Source organism: Mustelus asterias, chromosome 5, assembly GCF_964213995.1.
Source record: "Mustelus asterias chromosome 5, sMusAst1.hap1.1, whole genome shotgun sequence".
In the NCBI taxonomy this organism is placed as follows: domain Eukaryota; kingdom Metazoa; phylum Chordata; class Chondrichthyes; order Carcharhiniformes; family Triakidae; genus Mustelus; species Mustelus asterias.
In genome coordinates, this window is record NC_135805.1 from 42787753 (window position 1) to 42806835 (window position 19083).

The following is a 19083-nucleotide window of genomic DNA, read 5'->3' on the forward strand; positions in this document are numbered from 1 at the left end:
AAATCTCCTCTGCACCCTTTCAATCATTTCCACATCCTTCCTGTAATGAGGCGACCAGAACTGAGCACAGTACTCCAAGTGGGGTCTGACAAGGGTCTTATATAGCTGCATCATTATCCCCGGACTCCTAAACTCAATCCCTCAATTGATAAAGGCCAGCACACCATACGCCTTCTTAACCACCTCCTCCACCTGCGGGGCCAATTTTAGAGTCCTATGGACCCGGACCCCAAGGGCTTTCTGATCCTCTACAGTACTGAGAGTCTTTCCCTTTATATTGTACTCCTTCATCCCATTTGACCTGCCAAAACGGACCACTACGCATTTATCTGGGTTGAAGTCCATCTGCCACTTCTCCGCCCAGTCTTGCATCCTATCTACGTCCCTCTGTAACTTCTGACATCTCTCCAGACTATCCACAACCCCACCAACCTTCATGTCGTCGGCAAACTTACCAACCCATCCCTCCACTTCCTCCTCCAGGTCATTTATGAAAATGACAAACAGCAAGAGTCCCAGAACAGATCCCTGGGGCACACCACTGACCTCCATTTAGAAAAAGACCCATCTATACCCACTCTCTGCCTCCTTTGGGCAAGCCAGTTCTGGATCCACAGGGCAGCAGCACCTTGGATCCCATGCCCTCTCACTTTTTCTAGAAGCCTTGCATGGGGGACCTTATCGAACGCCTTGTTAAAATCCATATAAACCACATCTACCGCTTTCCTTTCGTCAATGTGTTTAGTCACATTTTCGAAGAACTCCACCAGGCTCGTAAGGCACGATCTGCCTTTGACAAAGCCATGCTGAGTATTCTTGAGCATACTAAACCTCTCTAAATGCTCATAAAACCTGTCCCTCAGGATCTTCTCCATCAGCTTACCAACCACTGAGGTTAGACTCACTGGTCGGTAATTTCCTAGGCTATCCCTATTCCCCTTCTTGAAAATAGGAACCACATCCGCAATCCTCCAATCCTCCGGCACCTCTCCCATCTCCATCGACGACGTAAAGATCATCGCCAGAGGCTCTGCAATCTCTTCCCTTGCCTCCCACAGTAACCTGGGGTACATCCCATCTGGACCCAGCAACTTATCTATCTTGATGCCATTCAAAGATTCCAGCACAACCTCTTTCTTAAAGTCCACATACTCAATCTTTTCAGTCCACCGCAAGCTCGCAGTACATCCACCCAGGTCCTTTTCCTCTGTGAAAACCGAGGTAAAATACTCATTAAGCACCTCTTCCATTTCTACTGGTTCCATACAGTCTTTCCCGCCTTCACCTTTTATAGGCCCTATTCATTCACGTCTCATCCTTTTACTTTTCACATATTTATAGAACGCCTTAGGGTTTTCCTTAATCCTACCTGCCAAGGCCTTCTCGTGACCCCTTCTGGCTCTCCTAATTTCCTTCTTTAGTCCCTTCCTACAAGCCGTCTACTCCTCTCGATCCCTATCTTCGCCAAGCTCTCTGAACCTTTTGTACGCTTTCCTTTTCTTCGCGACTAGGTCCCGCACAGCTTTCGTGCACCACGGTTCCTTTAACCTACCAACACCTCCCTGTCTGCTCAGAACGTTGTCCTGTGGAACTCTAGACAGACATTCCTTGAAAAACTGCCACCTCTCTTCAGTACATTTCCCCGAGAATACCTCCTTCCAATTTACTCCTCTAATTTGCTGCATATGTCTTCATATTTCCCCTTACTCCATATGAATGCTTTCCTAGCTTGCCTGATCCTCTCTTTTTCCAATGCAAGCATAAAGGAGATAGAGTTATGATCGCTATCCCCAAGATGCTCTCCCACTGAGAGATCTGACACCTGTCCAGGTTCATTGGTCAGTATCAGATCAAGTACAGCCTCTCCTCTTGTAGGCTTGTCCACATGCTGTGTCAGGAAACCCTCCTGAACACACCTAATGAACTCCTCCCCATCCAATCCCCTTACCCTAGGGATATTCCAATCTATGTTTGAGAAATTAAAGTCTCCCATCACAACAACTCTGCTATTACTGCATCTCCCCAGGATCTGTTTCCCTATCTGTTCCTCCACCTCCCTGTTACCATTGGGCAATATTGGACACTGTGCAATCATCAATGAACATCCTGACTTCTGACATTATGATGAAGAAAGATAAATGATGAAACTGCTGAAAGTGGTTGGGTTGAGGACGCCCTATGGGCGGCACGTTGGCACAGTGGTTAGCACTGCTGCCTCACAGCTCCAGGGACCTGGGTTCAATTCCTGGCTTGTGTCACAGCCTGTGTGGTGTTTGCATATTTTTCCTGTGTCTGCGTGGGTTTCCTCCAGGTGCTTCGGTTTCCTCCCACAATCCAAAGATGTGCAGGTTAGGCGCATTGGCCATGATAAATTGCCCCTTAGTGCCCCAGGATACGTAGGTTAGTGGGAATAGCGGGGTAAATATGTGGGGTTAAGGGAATAAGGTGGGATTGTTGTCGGTGCAGACTCGATAGGCTGAATGGCCTCCTTCTGCACTATAGAATTTCTATGCTTTCTATGAATCCTGCAATGATGTCCTATGCCTGAAATGATTAACCTCCAACAACTACACCATCTTTCTTTGCGCTAGGTATGGCTCCTGTCAGTGGAGAGTTTTCCCCCTGGTTCCCATTGACTTCAATTTTACCTGAGCTCCTTGATGCCACACTCGGTCAAAGGCTGCCCAAAGGTCATCACTTTCACCTGACGTTTAGAATTCCACTCTTTTGTCCAAGTTTGGATCAACACTGTAATGAGATCAGGAGCTGAGTGACCCTGGCGGAATCCAAACTGAGCGTCGATGAGCAGGTTATTGCTGAGTAAGTGCCACTGGATAGCAATGTCAATGACACTTTCCATTGCTTTGCTAATGACGTTTGCTGGGACGTTATTGGCTGGATTGCTTTTGCCCTGCTTTTTGTGGACAGGTCACACCAGGGTAATTTTCCTCTTCGTTGTGTCGTTGTGTCGATGATGCCTTCTGGCCTGCCCGCCTTGGTCAGCCTCCCCACTCTGCCCTCCAGGACTGGTGGGCCCAACTTCTAATCCAGCCTCTACTCCTCCCTCTGGACTGGAACTTCTGAGCCTTTTCAACTTCTAAGCCTGTTTTTCTCCAGTTGGGTTCGTGGAGCAGGGGAATGTCCTGACTCTGCGCAGCTGACATGGGAGCAAAAACCCAGGAATTGGATTTGGAGGAGAAACACCAACATGGGGTTCCTGCATCACAATTTCTGTGTCATTTTTGTAATCCCATGTCATTGATTTTGATGCCCCCTGGGATGTTTTACTACATTAAAGGTGCTATATGAATGCAAGTTGTTGTTGAAAGTGGTGTTAAGCTGTCTGTGCATACAAGACCTTGCTTCCACAGTTTGCAGGAATCATCCCATGACAGCCTCACTATGTTCTCATTTTATTCAGTAAGAAGTCTACCAACACCAGGTTAAAGTCCAACAGGTTTATTTGGTAGCAAAAGCCTTTCGGAACAGGCTGTCCCTTCGTCAGGTGGGTGGGAGATCCCTGAGGTGGGTGGGAGTAAACCTGTTGGACTTTAACCTGGTGTTGTTAGACTTCTTACTGTGTTTACCCCAGTCAAACGCCGGCATTTTATTCTCCATAGAATCCCTACAAAGCAGGCGGCCATTGGGCCCATCAAGTCTGTACTGACCACAATCCCACCCAGGCCCTACTCCCCTAATCCAACACATTTACCCTGCTAATCCGCCTGACACTAGGGTCAATTTAGCATGGCCAATCTACCTAACCCACACATCTTTGGACTGTGGGAGGAAACCGGAGCACCCGGAGGAAACCCACGCAGACACAGGGAGAACATGCAAACTCCACACAGACAGTGACCCGAGGCCAGAATTGAACGTGGGACCCTGGCGCTGTGAGGCAGCAGTGCTAACCACTGTGCCACCGTGCTGCCCATTTTAATATGTCTGGGCTTGTAACAATTTGATCATTAGAAAACTGCAAAATATGCAAACATTTATTAAAAATAAACTGTTAAGCAGGCTCCAGAAATTTTTGACTTGTAACAACGGAGTTTGCACAGTCAGTGGGTATAATTAGTTTATTATATACTGTCTAATTAGCTCTGTGGTGAGGTGAGAACAGGAATTACCTCCCCTAGAACTCTGAGTGCATCAACAGCTCAAACTAGATATGCTCAGACACAATGGAGCCTCACCTATACAATCCCTCACTGCTGTGAGGAGACTCAGACGGTTCAGTCTGCAAGTTGAGTGTTCACAGGGACAAGGATATAAAGCAAACATTCCAAAGACTGGGGGAAAAAAATAATTGTCTCGAAATCCGATCACACCCAAAAACCGGCCGCAGCAGCAGGGTGTGGTGCATACCGTAACAGTTCATATCAATGAAGGTAACACACAATATTCATGCCACCTACTGATTGTAATCACCCAAATGAACAACCAACACTGGCTGTACTACTCACTGGCTGCACCTCTACCTTTCAACATTCTGTGTCGTATTCCTGGACTTGCCTCCCCAACACTGGCAGCATCAGCCTAAGTATTGCAGGAGTCCAAGGAGAAGGGCCAGTCCGACCTTGCTCCTGAAGATGAGCAGAGAAACGAGAGTGCTTCATTCAGGCTGATGCCCGCAAACATATTGTTGATGTGAAGGAAGCTGTGCCTTTGTGAATGCAGCACCTGGACACAGTATATGCCAACCCAAATGGTTCATAAACTGGTAATCTCTTCAAAGTTAAGAGATTTGGAATAACATTTTTAAAAGTTGTTATTTCTTTCAAAAATAAACCAATATAGAACGAAATTAAAACAGAAAGTGCTGGAAAAACTCAGCATGTCTGGCAACATCTGTGGAGAGAGCAACAGAGTTAACGTTTCGAGTCCGTGTGACTTCTCCTCAGCGTTAAAGGGAGGCAAACATGCGATGGATTTTTTGTAATGTTTATTAGCGTCATGAGTAGGCTTACATTAACACTGCAATGAAGTTGCCCTGTGAAACTGCCCTAGTCGCCACATTCCGGCGCCTGTTCGGGTCACTGGGGAAGAATTTAGCATAGCCAATGAAGATTTTACACTGTTTAAGAGGGGGTGGAGCAGGAGAAGCAAAGTGGAAGGTCAGTGATAGGTGGAAGCTAAGTGAGATCAGACAAAAATGTTATGGGCACTGGACAAAGGGAGTGCTAATGATAGTGTTAAAGACTAAAGAAGGTGCTTCTAGTGGCATAAAGGTAAGATAGCAAAATGTGTTAATAGCAGAGCTTTAACCTGACTTTCTACTTTGGTAATGCATTGGAGATAGTTTTATGTTCTTTTTGTTTTGCCATCGCAGCTATCCCAATGGCTCCTTGATATGCCGTACAACCATCTGGAAATGTATGGGTAATTAGCACACTTTATTTAGTTTGAACATTGAGTTCAACAACTTAAGAGCATGAACTCTTTTCTCCACCTTCATCCCATTTCCATTTATTTTATTTCAATTCTTATTTTCATCTTATTCATCTATCTTTATTAGTTTATATTCTTATTTTTATTTTTCCACTTCTAAAATCTTGCTTCCAATCTTGCTTTACCACCCACCCCTCCCCCCCACCACCCCACCACTGCACTAGGCCAACTGCCACAATCCTCAGGTTGTCCTTTCACACTCTGCATCTTTGTTCTGCCATTTACACATTCCAATCTCTTAATGGATGCTCTTAGCATAATTCTTAGCCTTTATCATCACCATTTACATTCTCTGTGTCTTTCTCTCTATGTGGAGATGCCGGCGTTGGACTGGGGTAAACACAGTAAGAAGTCTAACAACACCAGGTTAAAGTCCAACAGGTTTATTTGGTAGCAAAAGCCTGTAATGGCTTTTGCTACCAAATAAACCTGTTGGACTTTAACCTGGTGTTGTTAGACTTCTTTACTGTCTTTCTCTCTATGCCATTCTTATCAATTACAGTTCTCCCCCCCTCTCCCCCCCAGTAGTCTAAATCTTGTCCTATTTTCTTTGTCTTCAGATGTGACGAAGGGTCATCCAGACTTGAAACATTGGCTCTATTCTCTCTCCACAGATCTGTCAGACCTGCTGAGATTTTCCAGCATTTTCTGTCTTTGTTTCAGATTCCAACATCCGCAGTATTTTGCTTTTGCATTTTATTTATTACCAGATTGACATCATTTCTAAGCAATGCTGAACTGAACTTAAACAGAAAGAAACAAATCAAGACTAGGAACTATCTGATTAGCTCTCAGTCATGGACAACAAATACTGTGATGCGAGTGTTTCCCATTTGTCGTAGAGTCATAGATAGAGTTAATGGGCGGGATTTTACATCCTCGCCTGACCCAATGCCGGAAAATTCTGCCTGAGGTCAACGGACATTTCCATTGTCCACTCCTCGCCCGCTCTGATTCCGTGGTGGGCAGGGCAATAGAATTCCGGCAATAGAGTTTTACTGCACAGAAAGAGGCCCTTCGGCCCATCATGTTCACACTGGCCATCAAGCAGCTATCTATTCTAATCCCTTTTTCTTGGTCTGTAGCCTTGTATGCTATGGTATTTCAAGTGCTCATCTAAATGCTTCTTAAATGTTGTGAGGGTTCTCGCCTCTATCACTCTTTCAGGCAGTGAGTCCCAGATTCCCACCATCCTCTGGGTGAGAACATTTTCCCCACATGTCTTATAAACTCCTACCCCTTAACTTAAATCTATGCCCCCTGATTATTGACCACTCTGCTAAGGGGAAAAGTTCCTTCCTATCCACCCTATCAATGCCCCTCATAATGTTATACACCTCAATCGGGTCCCCCCTCAACCTTCTCTGCTCCAAGGAAAACAACCCCAGTTTATCCAGCCTCTCTTGATAGCTGAAACGCTCCAACCCAGGCAACACCCTGGTGAATCTCCTCTGTATCTTCTCTAGTGCAACAACTTCCTTCCTTTAGTGTGGCGACCAAAACTGCACACAGTACTTTCCCTGAAGAAATCTGCTGCCTCAGGATGTGGACTTTCCGAAGTCACGTTATTAAGCTGGTCAAAGATAAAGATTTACAAAGTTTTCTCTTGCTTTTTGGTAGCAAGGGAAAAGGTACCCAATATATCAAACCCCTAACTTCAGAAAAATGTCTCCAGCTGCACCAGTATAATCCTTTTCCTTTTTCACACACCAGTTATCCTTTAGTGTGTTAGCGTGAGTGGGCGAATACGACCACTACGGACCCAGAGTCAGGTTCAACAATGGCACAGCTTTATTGCTTTACGTCGACAGAGGTACAATCAGGACATACATACAATAACAGTCCCAAAGGTACTCTGAAGGCCCGCCAAAACGGGTTATAGTTATAGTGGTATTCTGTAGTTGATGTGTAAATGGTTTGTTTATGGTTTTCTGCTATGGTCATCCTGTTTAATGGGTTTTTAGGTGCGGAGTTGATGTGTTAAGTCTGGTGATTGCCCAGTCTAGGGAGGTGAGAATTGTCTGAGATCTCCGGAGTTTCTTATACAATAGGTGTTTAATTGGATATCAGGAAGTCTTCCAGGTCTAGGAGACCTTCTGAAGTGTTTGATAAGGGCTTCCTGATATCCTTGGAGCCAATTTAATTAAATGGAAGGGTATGCTAATGTGAGTTCCTGAGTCCTTTTGTCAGCCTTGTTTCTGCGTTTTAAAAGACCTGCTTGTCTGTTCACACTTTGTGCCTGGGTGCTGCTTTGTCCTGTTTCATTTATTTGATTTTATTCTAAGAAATATTTAATCTAAGCAATCACAGAAATTTGTGTCCGCTTACAAGTGTAACAATCAATATCATAAATAAAATTGAGAAAAAGAGAAGACTGAAACAAACTTATTTTCATTTGGGTTTTATACATTTTGTAAACTCTTCAAATGATGCACTTCTGCACAATAAGGAATATAATGAGGAAACTTACAACAAAATTAATACCAATTTGAGCAGGATGATTTTACTTTTGATATAAGTTCCTCTGAAAAATGAGGCATTACTGAAACAATCGTAATATTGGTTTAAAAAGCCTGTATGTGCAGGGATTAATACATTAGGTGTGCGTGCATCTTGTATTCTGTCGATTATTTCTTTTGCTGCCTTTCTGCCTTGAAGAACTCTTCCACCTTCTCAGATTCCATAGCATCATCAAAGGCAGCATAATCCTGGAAATAATTTCAAAATGTCAACATTTTAACTGATGCTCATCATTTTCTTCCCCATATTCTTTCCTTTCCTTCTGCCTAGTGTCTGGCATCCTTCCTTACTTCACACAGATCTACAATATCCACATTGTCAGCACGTCTGGACATGTTACTGACTCACCCAAGAAATGCTGGGTGACTGAGGGCGGGAATGTTACTCAAAGGGAAGTGGCACATTGGATAATCACAGTGCTGCCCTTGCGCAACATTTCAGCTGGGGCTCAGTTGGAAGCACATCTGTCTGAGTCACACGGTCCGGGATTCAAAATCCAGGGCTTGAACACAAAGATCAAACCTACAGTGCGGTCCTGGGGGAGCATTGTACAGATGTTAAACCAAGTCTCCACCTGCCTGCTTGTGGAGATGGAATAGTGTGAAGGAGAGCAGGGGAGTTATTCCTCATGTCCTGGTCAATATTTATCCCTCAATAAACACCACACAAGAAAACAACACAGATTATCTGTTCATTACCCATTGCTGTTTGTGAAAGTTTGCTAAATACAACTTTTAGAGTGCAACTTTCCAGCCCCGTTGTGGTGGCAGCAGGACTGGAAAATGCAGCGAGCCATTCAAAACATCCATTTACTTCAGCGAGAAAATTCTGGCTTTCACGACTCTATTTTGTACATTACAGCAGGGATTCAAAATGTACTTCATTGGCTGTAAAGTACTTTGACACGTCAGGTGATCATGAATTATGCTATCTCAATACATGCCTTTTTTTGTTCCCAAACATTTACTCAGCGGCACTCCAACATGGGGAGGAGTCGATGGCCAAGGAAGGTATGTTCATAATGTAGCCAACAGGTTGACTGTCAACCTGCGAAATCCTTCCAACATGCACCAATGCAGTATCAGCGGGAGAGATAAAAGCAAATTACTGCAGATGCTGAGCGGGATTCCTGTTCAGCCATGCGTGATGTGAAGTGTCGGCCCTCAAACTTTAGAATTCTGGCAACATTCCCGCGATCTGTTCAAGGAAAGTCCTCACTAAGGACACAGATGAAAGTCTGCCTTGTGCACCACCAGGTGTAGGAAGAGAAGCAAACAACTCCAACAGGGGTCACTCCTTTTGATCAGCATTGCTGGCTAATTTCCATCTATAATATGTAGCATTCAAGTTTTCATAGAATCATTGAATCCCTACAGTGCAGAAGAGGCCATTTGCACCGACTGTCCAACAGAGTATCTTATCCGGGCTCTCTCCCCAGCCCTATCCCCAGAACCCCACACATTTACCATGGCTAATCCATCTAACCTACGCATATAGGGACACTAAGGGGCAATTTAGCAGTGCAATTTCACCTAACTTGCACATCTTTGGATTATTGTGGGAGGAAACCGGAGCACCCGGAGGAATCATAGAATCCCCACAGTGCAGAAGAAGGCCATTTGGCCCATCGAGTCTGCACCGATCACACTCCTACCCAGGCCCTATTCCCGTAACCCCACATATTTACCCTGCTAATCCCCTTCCTACACCTGGTGGTGCACAAGGCAGACTTTCATCTGTTCCCTTAGTGAGGACTTTCCTTGAACAGATCACGAGAATGTTGCCATAATCTCAATTTAGCATGGCCAGTCAACCTAACCCGTACATCTTTGGACTGTGGGAGGAAACCGGAGCACCCGGAGAAAGCCCACGCAGACATGGGGAGAACATGCAAACTCCACACAGACAATGACCCAAGGCCAAAATGAACCCGGGTCCCTGGAGCTGTGAGGCATCAGTGCTAATCACTGTGCCACCGTGCTGCCCCTGGTTCTCTACTAGTTCTTGAGGCAGCATTATTTTTCATCTTTGGCTTGGCTAGTTCAGAAAGTTTAATTTTATACGATTAACAGGCATTTCCCCCATCAACACGCCTGCTAACTGGTAGATTATCGAGCTTAAAAATTATGTCAAACTTTGTCCTCCAAAGGGAAGAATAGGAGTTGCCTACTGTTAAAATGATAAACAAAAACTGACAGATGACAGGCAACTCTGAAACAAAATACCCTTTTGATTGAGAAGTATGTATTGCCTATATTTAATCTGTTGAACAGCAGGATATTAAGAGAGAGATCGTTTCTTTAATTCCTCTAAGTCAAAGTGAGTTCCAACTTACCCCACAATATTGGTCACCATAAAACACTTGTGGCGGCAATGCTTCGGGATTCCCAGTCTTCTTTCTCATTTCCCCTAACAAAGTTTCGTCTTGCGATAGATCCACTAATTTGTGGGGTATTTTCAATGACGTCAACATGTCCCTGATGCTGCTCTGCCTCTTTTCCAGCTATAACACATTTTTTTTTAAAAGGTTATATAAACAATAATTGGTCACTTTAGAGGCAGAATTGTAAAAGACTTCAGACCATCGCGACCATTTTGATTCCAGATTATCCACTATTTATTTACAACTTATATGACAGGAGAACCACACAAAGAAGGGCATTATTGTAAACATTGTAGATGAGAGTGATATCAATAGATTTAAATGGATTGGCAAAACTGTGGTAAATAGATTGTAACCAAATGCGAGATCATCCAAAAAAGTACAGAAGAGAGTAATTTCGAAATGGAGAAATGCTGGATACAGTGGAGGCTCAAAGAGACTTGGGGCTTCACGCACAAAGATCATTCTGCTTCTGAGCTGAGGTCAAAACGTTTCCATGTACGTTTTTTTACTCATTCATGGAAGTGGACCTCACTGGCTAGGCCAGCATTTATTGCACATCTTTAGAAGTCCTTGAGAGGGTGGTGTTGAGCTGCCATCTTGAACCGCTACAGTCCTGGTTGTGTTGGTACACCCACAGTGCTGTTAGGGAAGGAGTTCTAGAAATTTGGCCCAATGACAGTGAAGCAATGGTAACATATTTCCAAGTCAGTGATGGTGAGTGACTTGGAGGGCAACTTCCAGATGGTAGGGTCCCCATGTGCCTGCTGCCCTTGTCCTTCACAATCATGCTTTTCCAACACTCAGCCTGCAGGCCACAACCTGACCCCCCCCAAGCCTCTTTATTTGGCCAGTGGACCTGTGTTCAAAATGTTGCTCAGTGACTTTGAAGATTATTCAGATAACTGCTACTCCAATCAACGGCCATTTCTCTGCCGTGCTTGCTATTGTGAGCCAATCAGCAGCAAATGTGGGAAAGAACCAGTCTCTGTTTGAAGGGGCAACTTTCTTCAGCCCAAGGCCTTATGGTATGACAGCAGTGGTGAATCTGTTGGGGATGGAGGGAGGTTTTCAGGGTGGGAAGAAAAGTCAGAGAGGTTGCCAGATGTGGGAGGGAGTGGGAGAGGCTGCTGACGAGGTGTTGTGGGGGGTAAGAGGCTGCTGGGCCCAAGCGAGTGGGGGGGTCGGGGGGTTGCGGGGGGGGTGGGGGGAAGGAGATAGAGGCTGCCGAGTTGGGGAGGAAGAGACTGCCAGGCAGGGTCCTGGTAAGAGGCTGCCGGGCCCGAGGGGGTGGGGGGGGGCAGGGGGTGGGGGTGCGGGTGGGGGAGGGTGGGGGGGGAGGAAAGAGACTGCCAGGTTGGGGGGGTGGGGTAAGGGGCTGCCAGGCCAGAGGGGGGTGGTGGTTATGAGGCTGCCAGGCGGGGGTAAGAGGCTGCCAGGCTGCGGCGGGGGTAACGGGCTGCCAGGAGGGGGGTGGTTATGAGACTGGGGTAAGAGCATACCGGCTTGTGGGGGTGAGTGAGCGACAAGGTTGGACAAGCCAGTTCTAGATGGTCGTGCTCGTGAGTTTGGAAGGTCCTAACTGAGTAGCCTTGGTGAGTTCCTGCAGTGTATCTTGTAGACAGTACGTACTGCTGCCACTGTTTGTTGGTGATGGAGGGATTGAATGTTTGTGGAAAGGGGGCTGCTTTGTCCTGAATGGTGTCGTGTCTCTTGAATGTTGTTAGAGTTGCTCATCCAGGCAAAGGGAGAGTACTCCATTACACTTCTGTGATGCGCCTTGTGGATGATGGACAAGTTTTGGGGAGTCAGGAGGTGAGTTACATGCCTCAGGATTCCTAGCCTTTGACCTGCTCTGGTAGCCACAGTATTTATACGGCTAATCCAGTTCAGTTTCTGGTCAATGGTATGTTGATAGTGGGGATTCAGTGATAGTGATGCCATTGAATGTCAAGGGGAGATGGTTAGATCCTCCGTGGCTGGAGATGGTCATTGCCTGACACTTGTGTGGTGCAAATGTTACTTGCCACTCGTCAGCCCAAGCCAGGATATTGTTGAGGTCTTGTTGCATTTATACATGGATTGCTTCTGTATCTAAGGAGTCACAAATGGTGATAAACATTGTGCAGTCATCGGCGAACATCCCCACCTTTGACCTTATGATGGAAGGAAGGTCATTGATGCAGATGGTTGGGCCTAAGACACCAACCTGAGGAACTCCAGGTAGTCATTATCCAGACTGAGAATTACAATGCCACAGACAGGTAAAGAAAATCAGTAGAAATTCTAATGGAATGTTAGCCTTTATATCTAGACGGCCAAAAGGCAAAGGGATAGAAGTTGTACTACAGATGTGCAAGGGCCATGATTAGACTGCAGCTGGGGTACTGTGTTCAGTTCCAGGCACCTCACCTTAGGAAGGACGTTTTGGACTTGCAAAGTGTGCAGCACAGATTTAATAGAATAACAACCTCAGCTAGAATTCCCTGATGTTGTACGCTGCCAGTGAGAACGGAGAATTTGGCACTCAGCCAAATCTCCATTCACGAGAGCAGAACCAGAGAATTCTAGCCCGTGTCTCCAAGAATTGAATAGAGATGATGCAATTTATATACTGGGATGTAGACAGTTAAAAGGTAATTTGACCAAATTTTTCAAGATACTAAGTGGAACAGATGGGGGAGATGAAAACTATTTCTGACCTCTAGGACAAGGGAGCACTATCTAAACCTTAGAGCCAGGCATTTCAGGAGTGAGGTTTGGAAGCATTTCTACATACTAAAGGTTGTAAAAGCTTGGAGTTCTCTTCTGCAAATGACAATTGATGCAAGATTAATAGCTCATTTAAAATCTGAGATTGGAAGCTTTTTGTTAACCTAAAGGCATGGGCTGGAATTTTACCACCCCACCCGCCATGGGAATCGGAACGGGCGAGGGGTGGACAATGAAAAGGTCCATTGACCTCAGCGAGATTTTAGGGTTTCAGGACAGGCAAGGCCATAAAATCCCATCCATTGAGTCACAGATTAGCCATTGAATGGTAGAACCGGCTTGAAGAGCTAAGTTTCCCACCTACAGTCAAATTCATAGAATCCCTACAGTGCAGAAGGAGGCCATTCGGTCCATTGAGTCTGCAACGACCACAAACTCACCCTGGCCCTATTCCCGTAACCCTACATATTTATCCTGCTCATCCCCTGACACTAGGGTCAATTTATCATGGCCAATCCACCTAACCCACACTTCTTTGGGGTGTGGGAGAAAACCGGAGCACTCGGAGGAAACCCACACAGACAAAGGGAGAACGTGCAAACCCCACACAGACAGTGACCCAAGGCTGGAATTGAACCCAAGTCCCTGGCGCTGTGAGGCAGCAGTGCTAACCACTGTGCCACCATGGTGGTACAGTGCCAAGCAAATTCAATTGCCAAGCTGATCAATCAATAAGTAATTGGCTTAATATCTCCTTAACAAATAATTTTTGGGAGAAAATATACAATCAGTAATTAGTGTATGATAATTCCATTTCTTCGGGTCACTTTAGTCCTCTTTATACATAACCATTTTATTGATATCCCTTTTATTTTCCTCATGATCATAGAATAGAATCATAGAATCCCTATAGTGCAGAAGGAGGCCATTCAGCCCATTGAATCTGCACCAACCACAATTCCACCCAGGCCCTATTCCCATAACCCCACATATTTATCCTGCTATTCCCTTGACACTAAGGGGCAATTTAGCATGGCCAATCAACCTAACCCGCACATCTTTGGACTATGGGAGGAAACTGAAGCACTCGGTGGAAACCCACGCAGACACAGGGAGAATGTGCAAACTCGGACAGTGACCCGAGGCCGGAATTGAACCCGGGTCCCTGGCGCTGTGAGGCAGCAGCGTTAACCAATGTGCCACTGTGCCACCCCGACTGTTCTGATGTATTTTCAGTTTATTGACTAAGGAAAGTATTTTAACACAGGAAAATATTCCAAGGCATTTGGCAGAAGCATAATCAGGCATCATGCCAAAGACAGTAGCACATGTAACCAGAAGCTTGTCTGAAGAGGGAGGGTTTAAGGAAGTGAGAGAGACAGATCAAGAGACAGAGACACTTAGGGAGGAAATTCTGGAATTTAGGGACTAAGAAACTGAAAACAGACCCCTCCTGCTGGCAGGTGGGGCTGGTGAGGGGTGATGAGGGAGGGGGGTAGTGAGAAGGGAGTGCGGAGGGGAGAAAGTAAGAGAGGAAAGAGGGCACTGAGAGGAGCATTGAGGCTGGGAAGGTTGAGAGATGGCGGTGAGAGAGAAAATGAGATTTCGATGGGGAGGTGCAAGTGTGAAATTCCTTTCATGTGTAAAATATATGCTCATTGAGATTAATAATTGAATGCTTCATGTTCTGGATGTGCCAAACATGATCATTGTTGCAATATTTTGGCACTTGTGACTTTTATTGACGAATTTAACTTCTATTTCTCATCTGCCAGGATTTTAAATCAGAACTTTCTCTGTCGGTTTGTAAAAAATAAGTCATCTGCTTCTCCTATATTTCCAAAGACTGCGGTGTGTCAGGTTACACTGGAACCACAGCCATTTAAAGACTTCTAGAGTGAGTTACTAATCCACAAAGTACAGTACGCTCAATCCTACTCATCAAATCAATTACTAATACCACCACTTGAATAGAAAGCAAGTACAACTTGACCTCCAAATTTCATTTTCTTAACTTTGGTTTTCTTTTTAATTTGTTTATGGGATGTGAGCATCATTGGCAAAGCCAGCACCTATTGCCCATCCCGAGTTGCCCTTGAGAAGGTGGTGGTGAGCCACCTTCTTGAACTATTGCAGTCTACCTGCTGCAGCTGCATCCACAGTGCTGTTCGGAAGGGAGTTCTGGGATTTTGACCCAGCGACATTATCAGTCCAAGCCTGAATGTCGATCGGGTCTTGGTGCACACAGACAAGGACTGCTTCATCATCTGAGGAGTTAGGAATGGAACTGAACATATACAGTGGACAACTCCACTCTGACCTTATGAAGGAGGGTAGGTTACTGATGAAACAGCTGGAGATGGTTGGACCTAGGACACAACCCTGATGTGCTCCTACAGCAATGTCCTTGAGCTGTGGTGTTGGCCTCCAACAATTACAACCATCTTCTGTTATGTTAAGTATGAAGCCATAGGGTTTGCCCCCAATTCCCACTGACTTCAAAATTACAAGGCCTCCTCTAAATGCCACATTATTTAACTGTTCTCTTGAATTTGGTTCCTATGTCCGCTTTTAGACCAAGGCTGTAATGAACTCAGGAGCCAAGCAGTCCTTGCACAACCCATGTTGTTGCCTTTTATCAACTCAAGTAAGCTTCATGCAAGGAATATACATCACAACCGATCTCTCCTAACAATTAAGCTTGGTGCAAAACTATTCTATTGCTAGGGCTCGATGTTTATTCATTAAATGTTCAGACCTAGCATTTCGCTGTGTCATTTTCCAGGAATTCTCTGGTCTCGTACGCCCCGCCACCGCTGAGGACGGAGAATTTGGCACTCAGCCAAATCTCCATTCACTACAACGGGACCGAAGAATCCCAGCCACGGGCGAGGTCGGAGAATTCTGACCAATACCTTTTGACATGCTTTCATAATGTAATTTTATTTAGTATCTAATTCTGCTGTACGTCTTTCGCTTTTCTGAATTCGAACAATTTAAATTTACCTGACGTTGACAGGTAATTCTGTCTAGGGTTAGAATTATATTCACTTTCAAAATGCTACTGTACTTCCGTAACTTTGCAGTTCAAATGCTGGGGGTGGGGGTGGGGTGGGGGGGAGAGGGAGTTCTCCTGTCCCATCGGCCATGGGAATCGTAGCGGGTGGGGGTGGACCACACCCATTGACTTTGGGCGGGATTCTCCGGTTTTGGGACGAGAAGAATCCCACCCGATATTCCGTCCTTTTCTTCATTTCCCGCGAACCTGTTTTTCCCTTATCAAATAATTTGTGTCTTAACAGTAATGAGAACGTTTCAGAAAGACATTGAACAAATGAACCCACACAATGACATAGACACAAGGCTTACATTGCAGTAAAAAAGTTATGCAAAGTAGTTAAATATATAATTCAATAAATACCGCAGATGTCGCAGTGATGCTGGTGTAGTAAACAATGACCTCCATGATAAAGAACACAAATTAGTTCAATTGAACCGGACCCAAGCGAGTGAGAGTTTGCTGCCGTTTATTGCCTCTTCACTTTGGCACAGAGCTGCAGCCTCGCCCTTCTTCCTGCTTTCAAACAACGTGAGCAAATCATTTGCATTGTTGAGAATAGAGGGAGGGGATCACGAATACAGCATAAAATTTACGCTGGTATTGAGCAAGCTTCAGTGAGTCGAATCCTTGCGGAAGAATTCAGAATACAGATGCATGGATTTTTAAAACTTTTTTTAAAAAATGAAGCCAGATTCAGCTTTTATTCCAAGACCAGCATTCTGCAAATATAGTCTGGGACTATAAATGTATCCGTTTTATTGCACAATGCACATTGTCTCACGGCAAACTTTAAAACCAGCAACGTTGCTTCTGTCTTCGTGCACTGACATCCTGGAAACAATAGCCCATTGAATGATTCCAGGAATAAATGCCCCACTGGCCCTTCGCAGTCCTCCATCTCTTCGACTCTCCTTGACTTCACAGCCGCCTGCTTATTCAACATCTCCCAGAAGGGAATAAACAGTTCGGTAGCAGTTCAAGCCTGAACTAGTGTGGGACAAGTCCCAGCTGCATTTTACTGGAAGGGATCAATGAACTAGCAATTCTACTGGACTCATTGGAAATCGAGTAGGGACTCTCCCAGTTTCTGAGTAGTCACCTCTCGGCACCAGCACTTCCCAGTCAACCTGACTTGGAACAGAATGGCAGCTGCTGATCTGGGGGGGGAGGGGGTGGGGTTCATTCTAATCTCAATTTTAAGACTTTTAAAAATTCATTTATGGGATGTGTGTATCGCTGTCTAGGCAGCATTTATTGCCCATCTCTAGTTGCCCTTCAGAAGGTGGTGGCGAGCTGCCTTCTTGAACCGCTGCAGTGCTTGTGGTGTAGGTACATCCACAGTGCTGTTAGGGAGAGAATTCCAGGATTTTTATTTTCCCCAGCAATATATTTCCAAGTCAGGATGGTAATGCTTGTGGGTTTGGAAAGTGCTGCCGAAGGAACATCGGTGAGTTCCTGCAGAGCATCTTGGAGATGGTGCACAGGGCTGCTGCTGTTTAAAAGGTGCAGGGAGCAGCATCAACCTTTGTTTATGGCCTTCTTCAATCTCGCAAAGGCCTTCGACTCTGTCAACCGTGAGGGGTTGTGGAACATCCTCCTCAAGTTCATCATCACCATTCTTTGCCTGCTCCATGATGACATGCAAGCCGTAATCTTCAGCAAGCGAACCACCACAATACAAGTGCAAACTGGGGTCAAACACGGCTGCATCATCGCACCAAAGCTGTTTTCCATCCTCCTCACAGCAACACTCTGCCCTATCACCTTGAAGATCCCCACTGGAGTGGAGTTAACCTACTGGACAACAGGGAAACTGTTCAACCTCTGACTCCTCCAGGCCTGCACCAAGACCACCCCGACTTCAGTCATCGAGCTGCAGTACGCTGATGAAGCCTGTGAGTGTGCGCACACTCAGAGGCCGAGCTATAAACCATCATTGACACATTCACCAAGGCCTCAGACTAAATATCCAGAAAACAAGGGTTTTCTACCAGCCCACTTATGCCACACAAAACTGCCCACTCGAACATCAAGATCTATGGTGAGCCCCAGGACAATGTCGATAATTTCCCATACCTTGGAGCCTCCTCTCAATATGAGCAGACATCGACTACGAAATCCAGTGTCAACTCCAGTGCGTCAGTGCAGTCTTTGGACGCCTGAGGAACAGAGTGTTCGAGCACCAAGCCCATTGTCTACAGAGCAGCCGTGGTCTCCGTATGCATCGGAAAAATGGACAACATACAGCAGGCACCTCAAATCCCTGGAGAGATATCAGCAACATTGTCTCCACAAAATCCTGCAAATCCACTCGCAGGACAGGCATGCCAACATGAGCGTCCTCTCCCAGGCCAATATCCCCAGCATCGAGGCACTGGTCACACTTCACCAGCTGCAATGGGCAGGCCACATTGTCCACATGCCCGACACAAGACCCCTGAAGCAAGTGCTCTGCTCCGAGCTCCGCAATGGCAAGTGATCACTAGGAGGGCAGAGGAAGTGCCACAAGGACACTCTAAAAGCCTCCAAAATAAATGCAACATCCCCCCCATCAACACACATGCCCTCCTTTGTGACGGCAGAACCAAAGTATGCATTTAGTTGGTCAGCCATTTCTTCGTTCCCCATTACAAGTTCCCCTTTTCACAAGAAATAAAATTCGCAAAAACTACCACACTGATTAGAGGAACTGATTCCAAATGACACAAAATGCAGTAGAAATGTTGTATATGTTGAAGTGACTGTTTATTTTTATACACTTTAAATTAAAAAGCTAAGACAATTTAAGACAGAGACCCGTAATTTGAGATCCAAAGCTATTTTACTTCACACAGTAGGGGCCTGATTTTATGGGCCCAACCACCATTGGGATCATCTGGTCCCACAGAAAGTCAAATTCTTTTGAGAGTAAAACCGCATGATAAGTGTGGAAATATCCCAGAGCCTAATCTCTGTG

The 19083-nt window shown here is 45.5% G+C and overlaps 1 protein-coding gene across 1 annotated transcript; it reads right to left on the minus strand.

Moving 5' to 3' along the window:
* Window positions 1–7421: 7421 nt before the first annotated feature.
* On the minus strand, window positions 7422–17080 carry LOC144493478 (SH3 domain-binding glutamic acid-rich-like protein 3). Its single transcript, XM_078212444.1, has 3 exons — window positions 16488–17080; window positions 10307–10474; window positions 7422–8159 (listed from the first exon to the last, which is right to left on the minus strand). Exons 1-3 carry the CDS (start codon window positions 16530–16532, stop codon window positions 8079–8081), a joined length of 294 nt encoding a protein of 97 aa, XP_078068570.1. The 5' UTR covers window positions 16533–17080; the 3' UTR covers window positions 7422–8078.
* Window positions 17081–19083: the final 2003 nt, after the last annotated feature.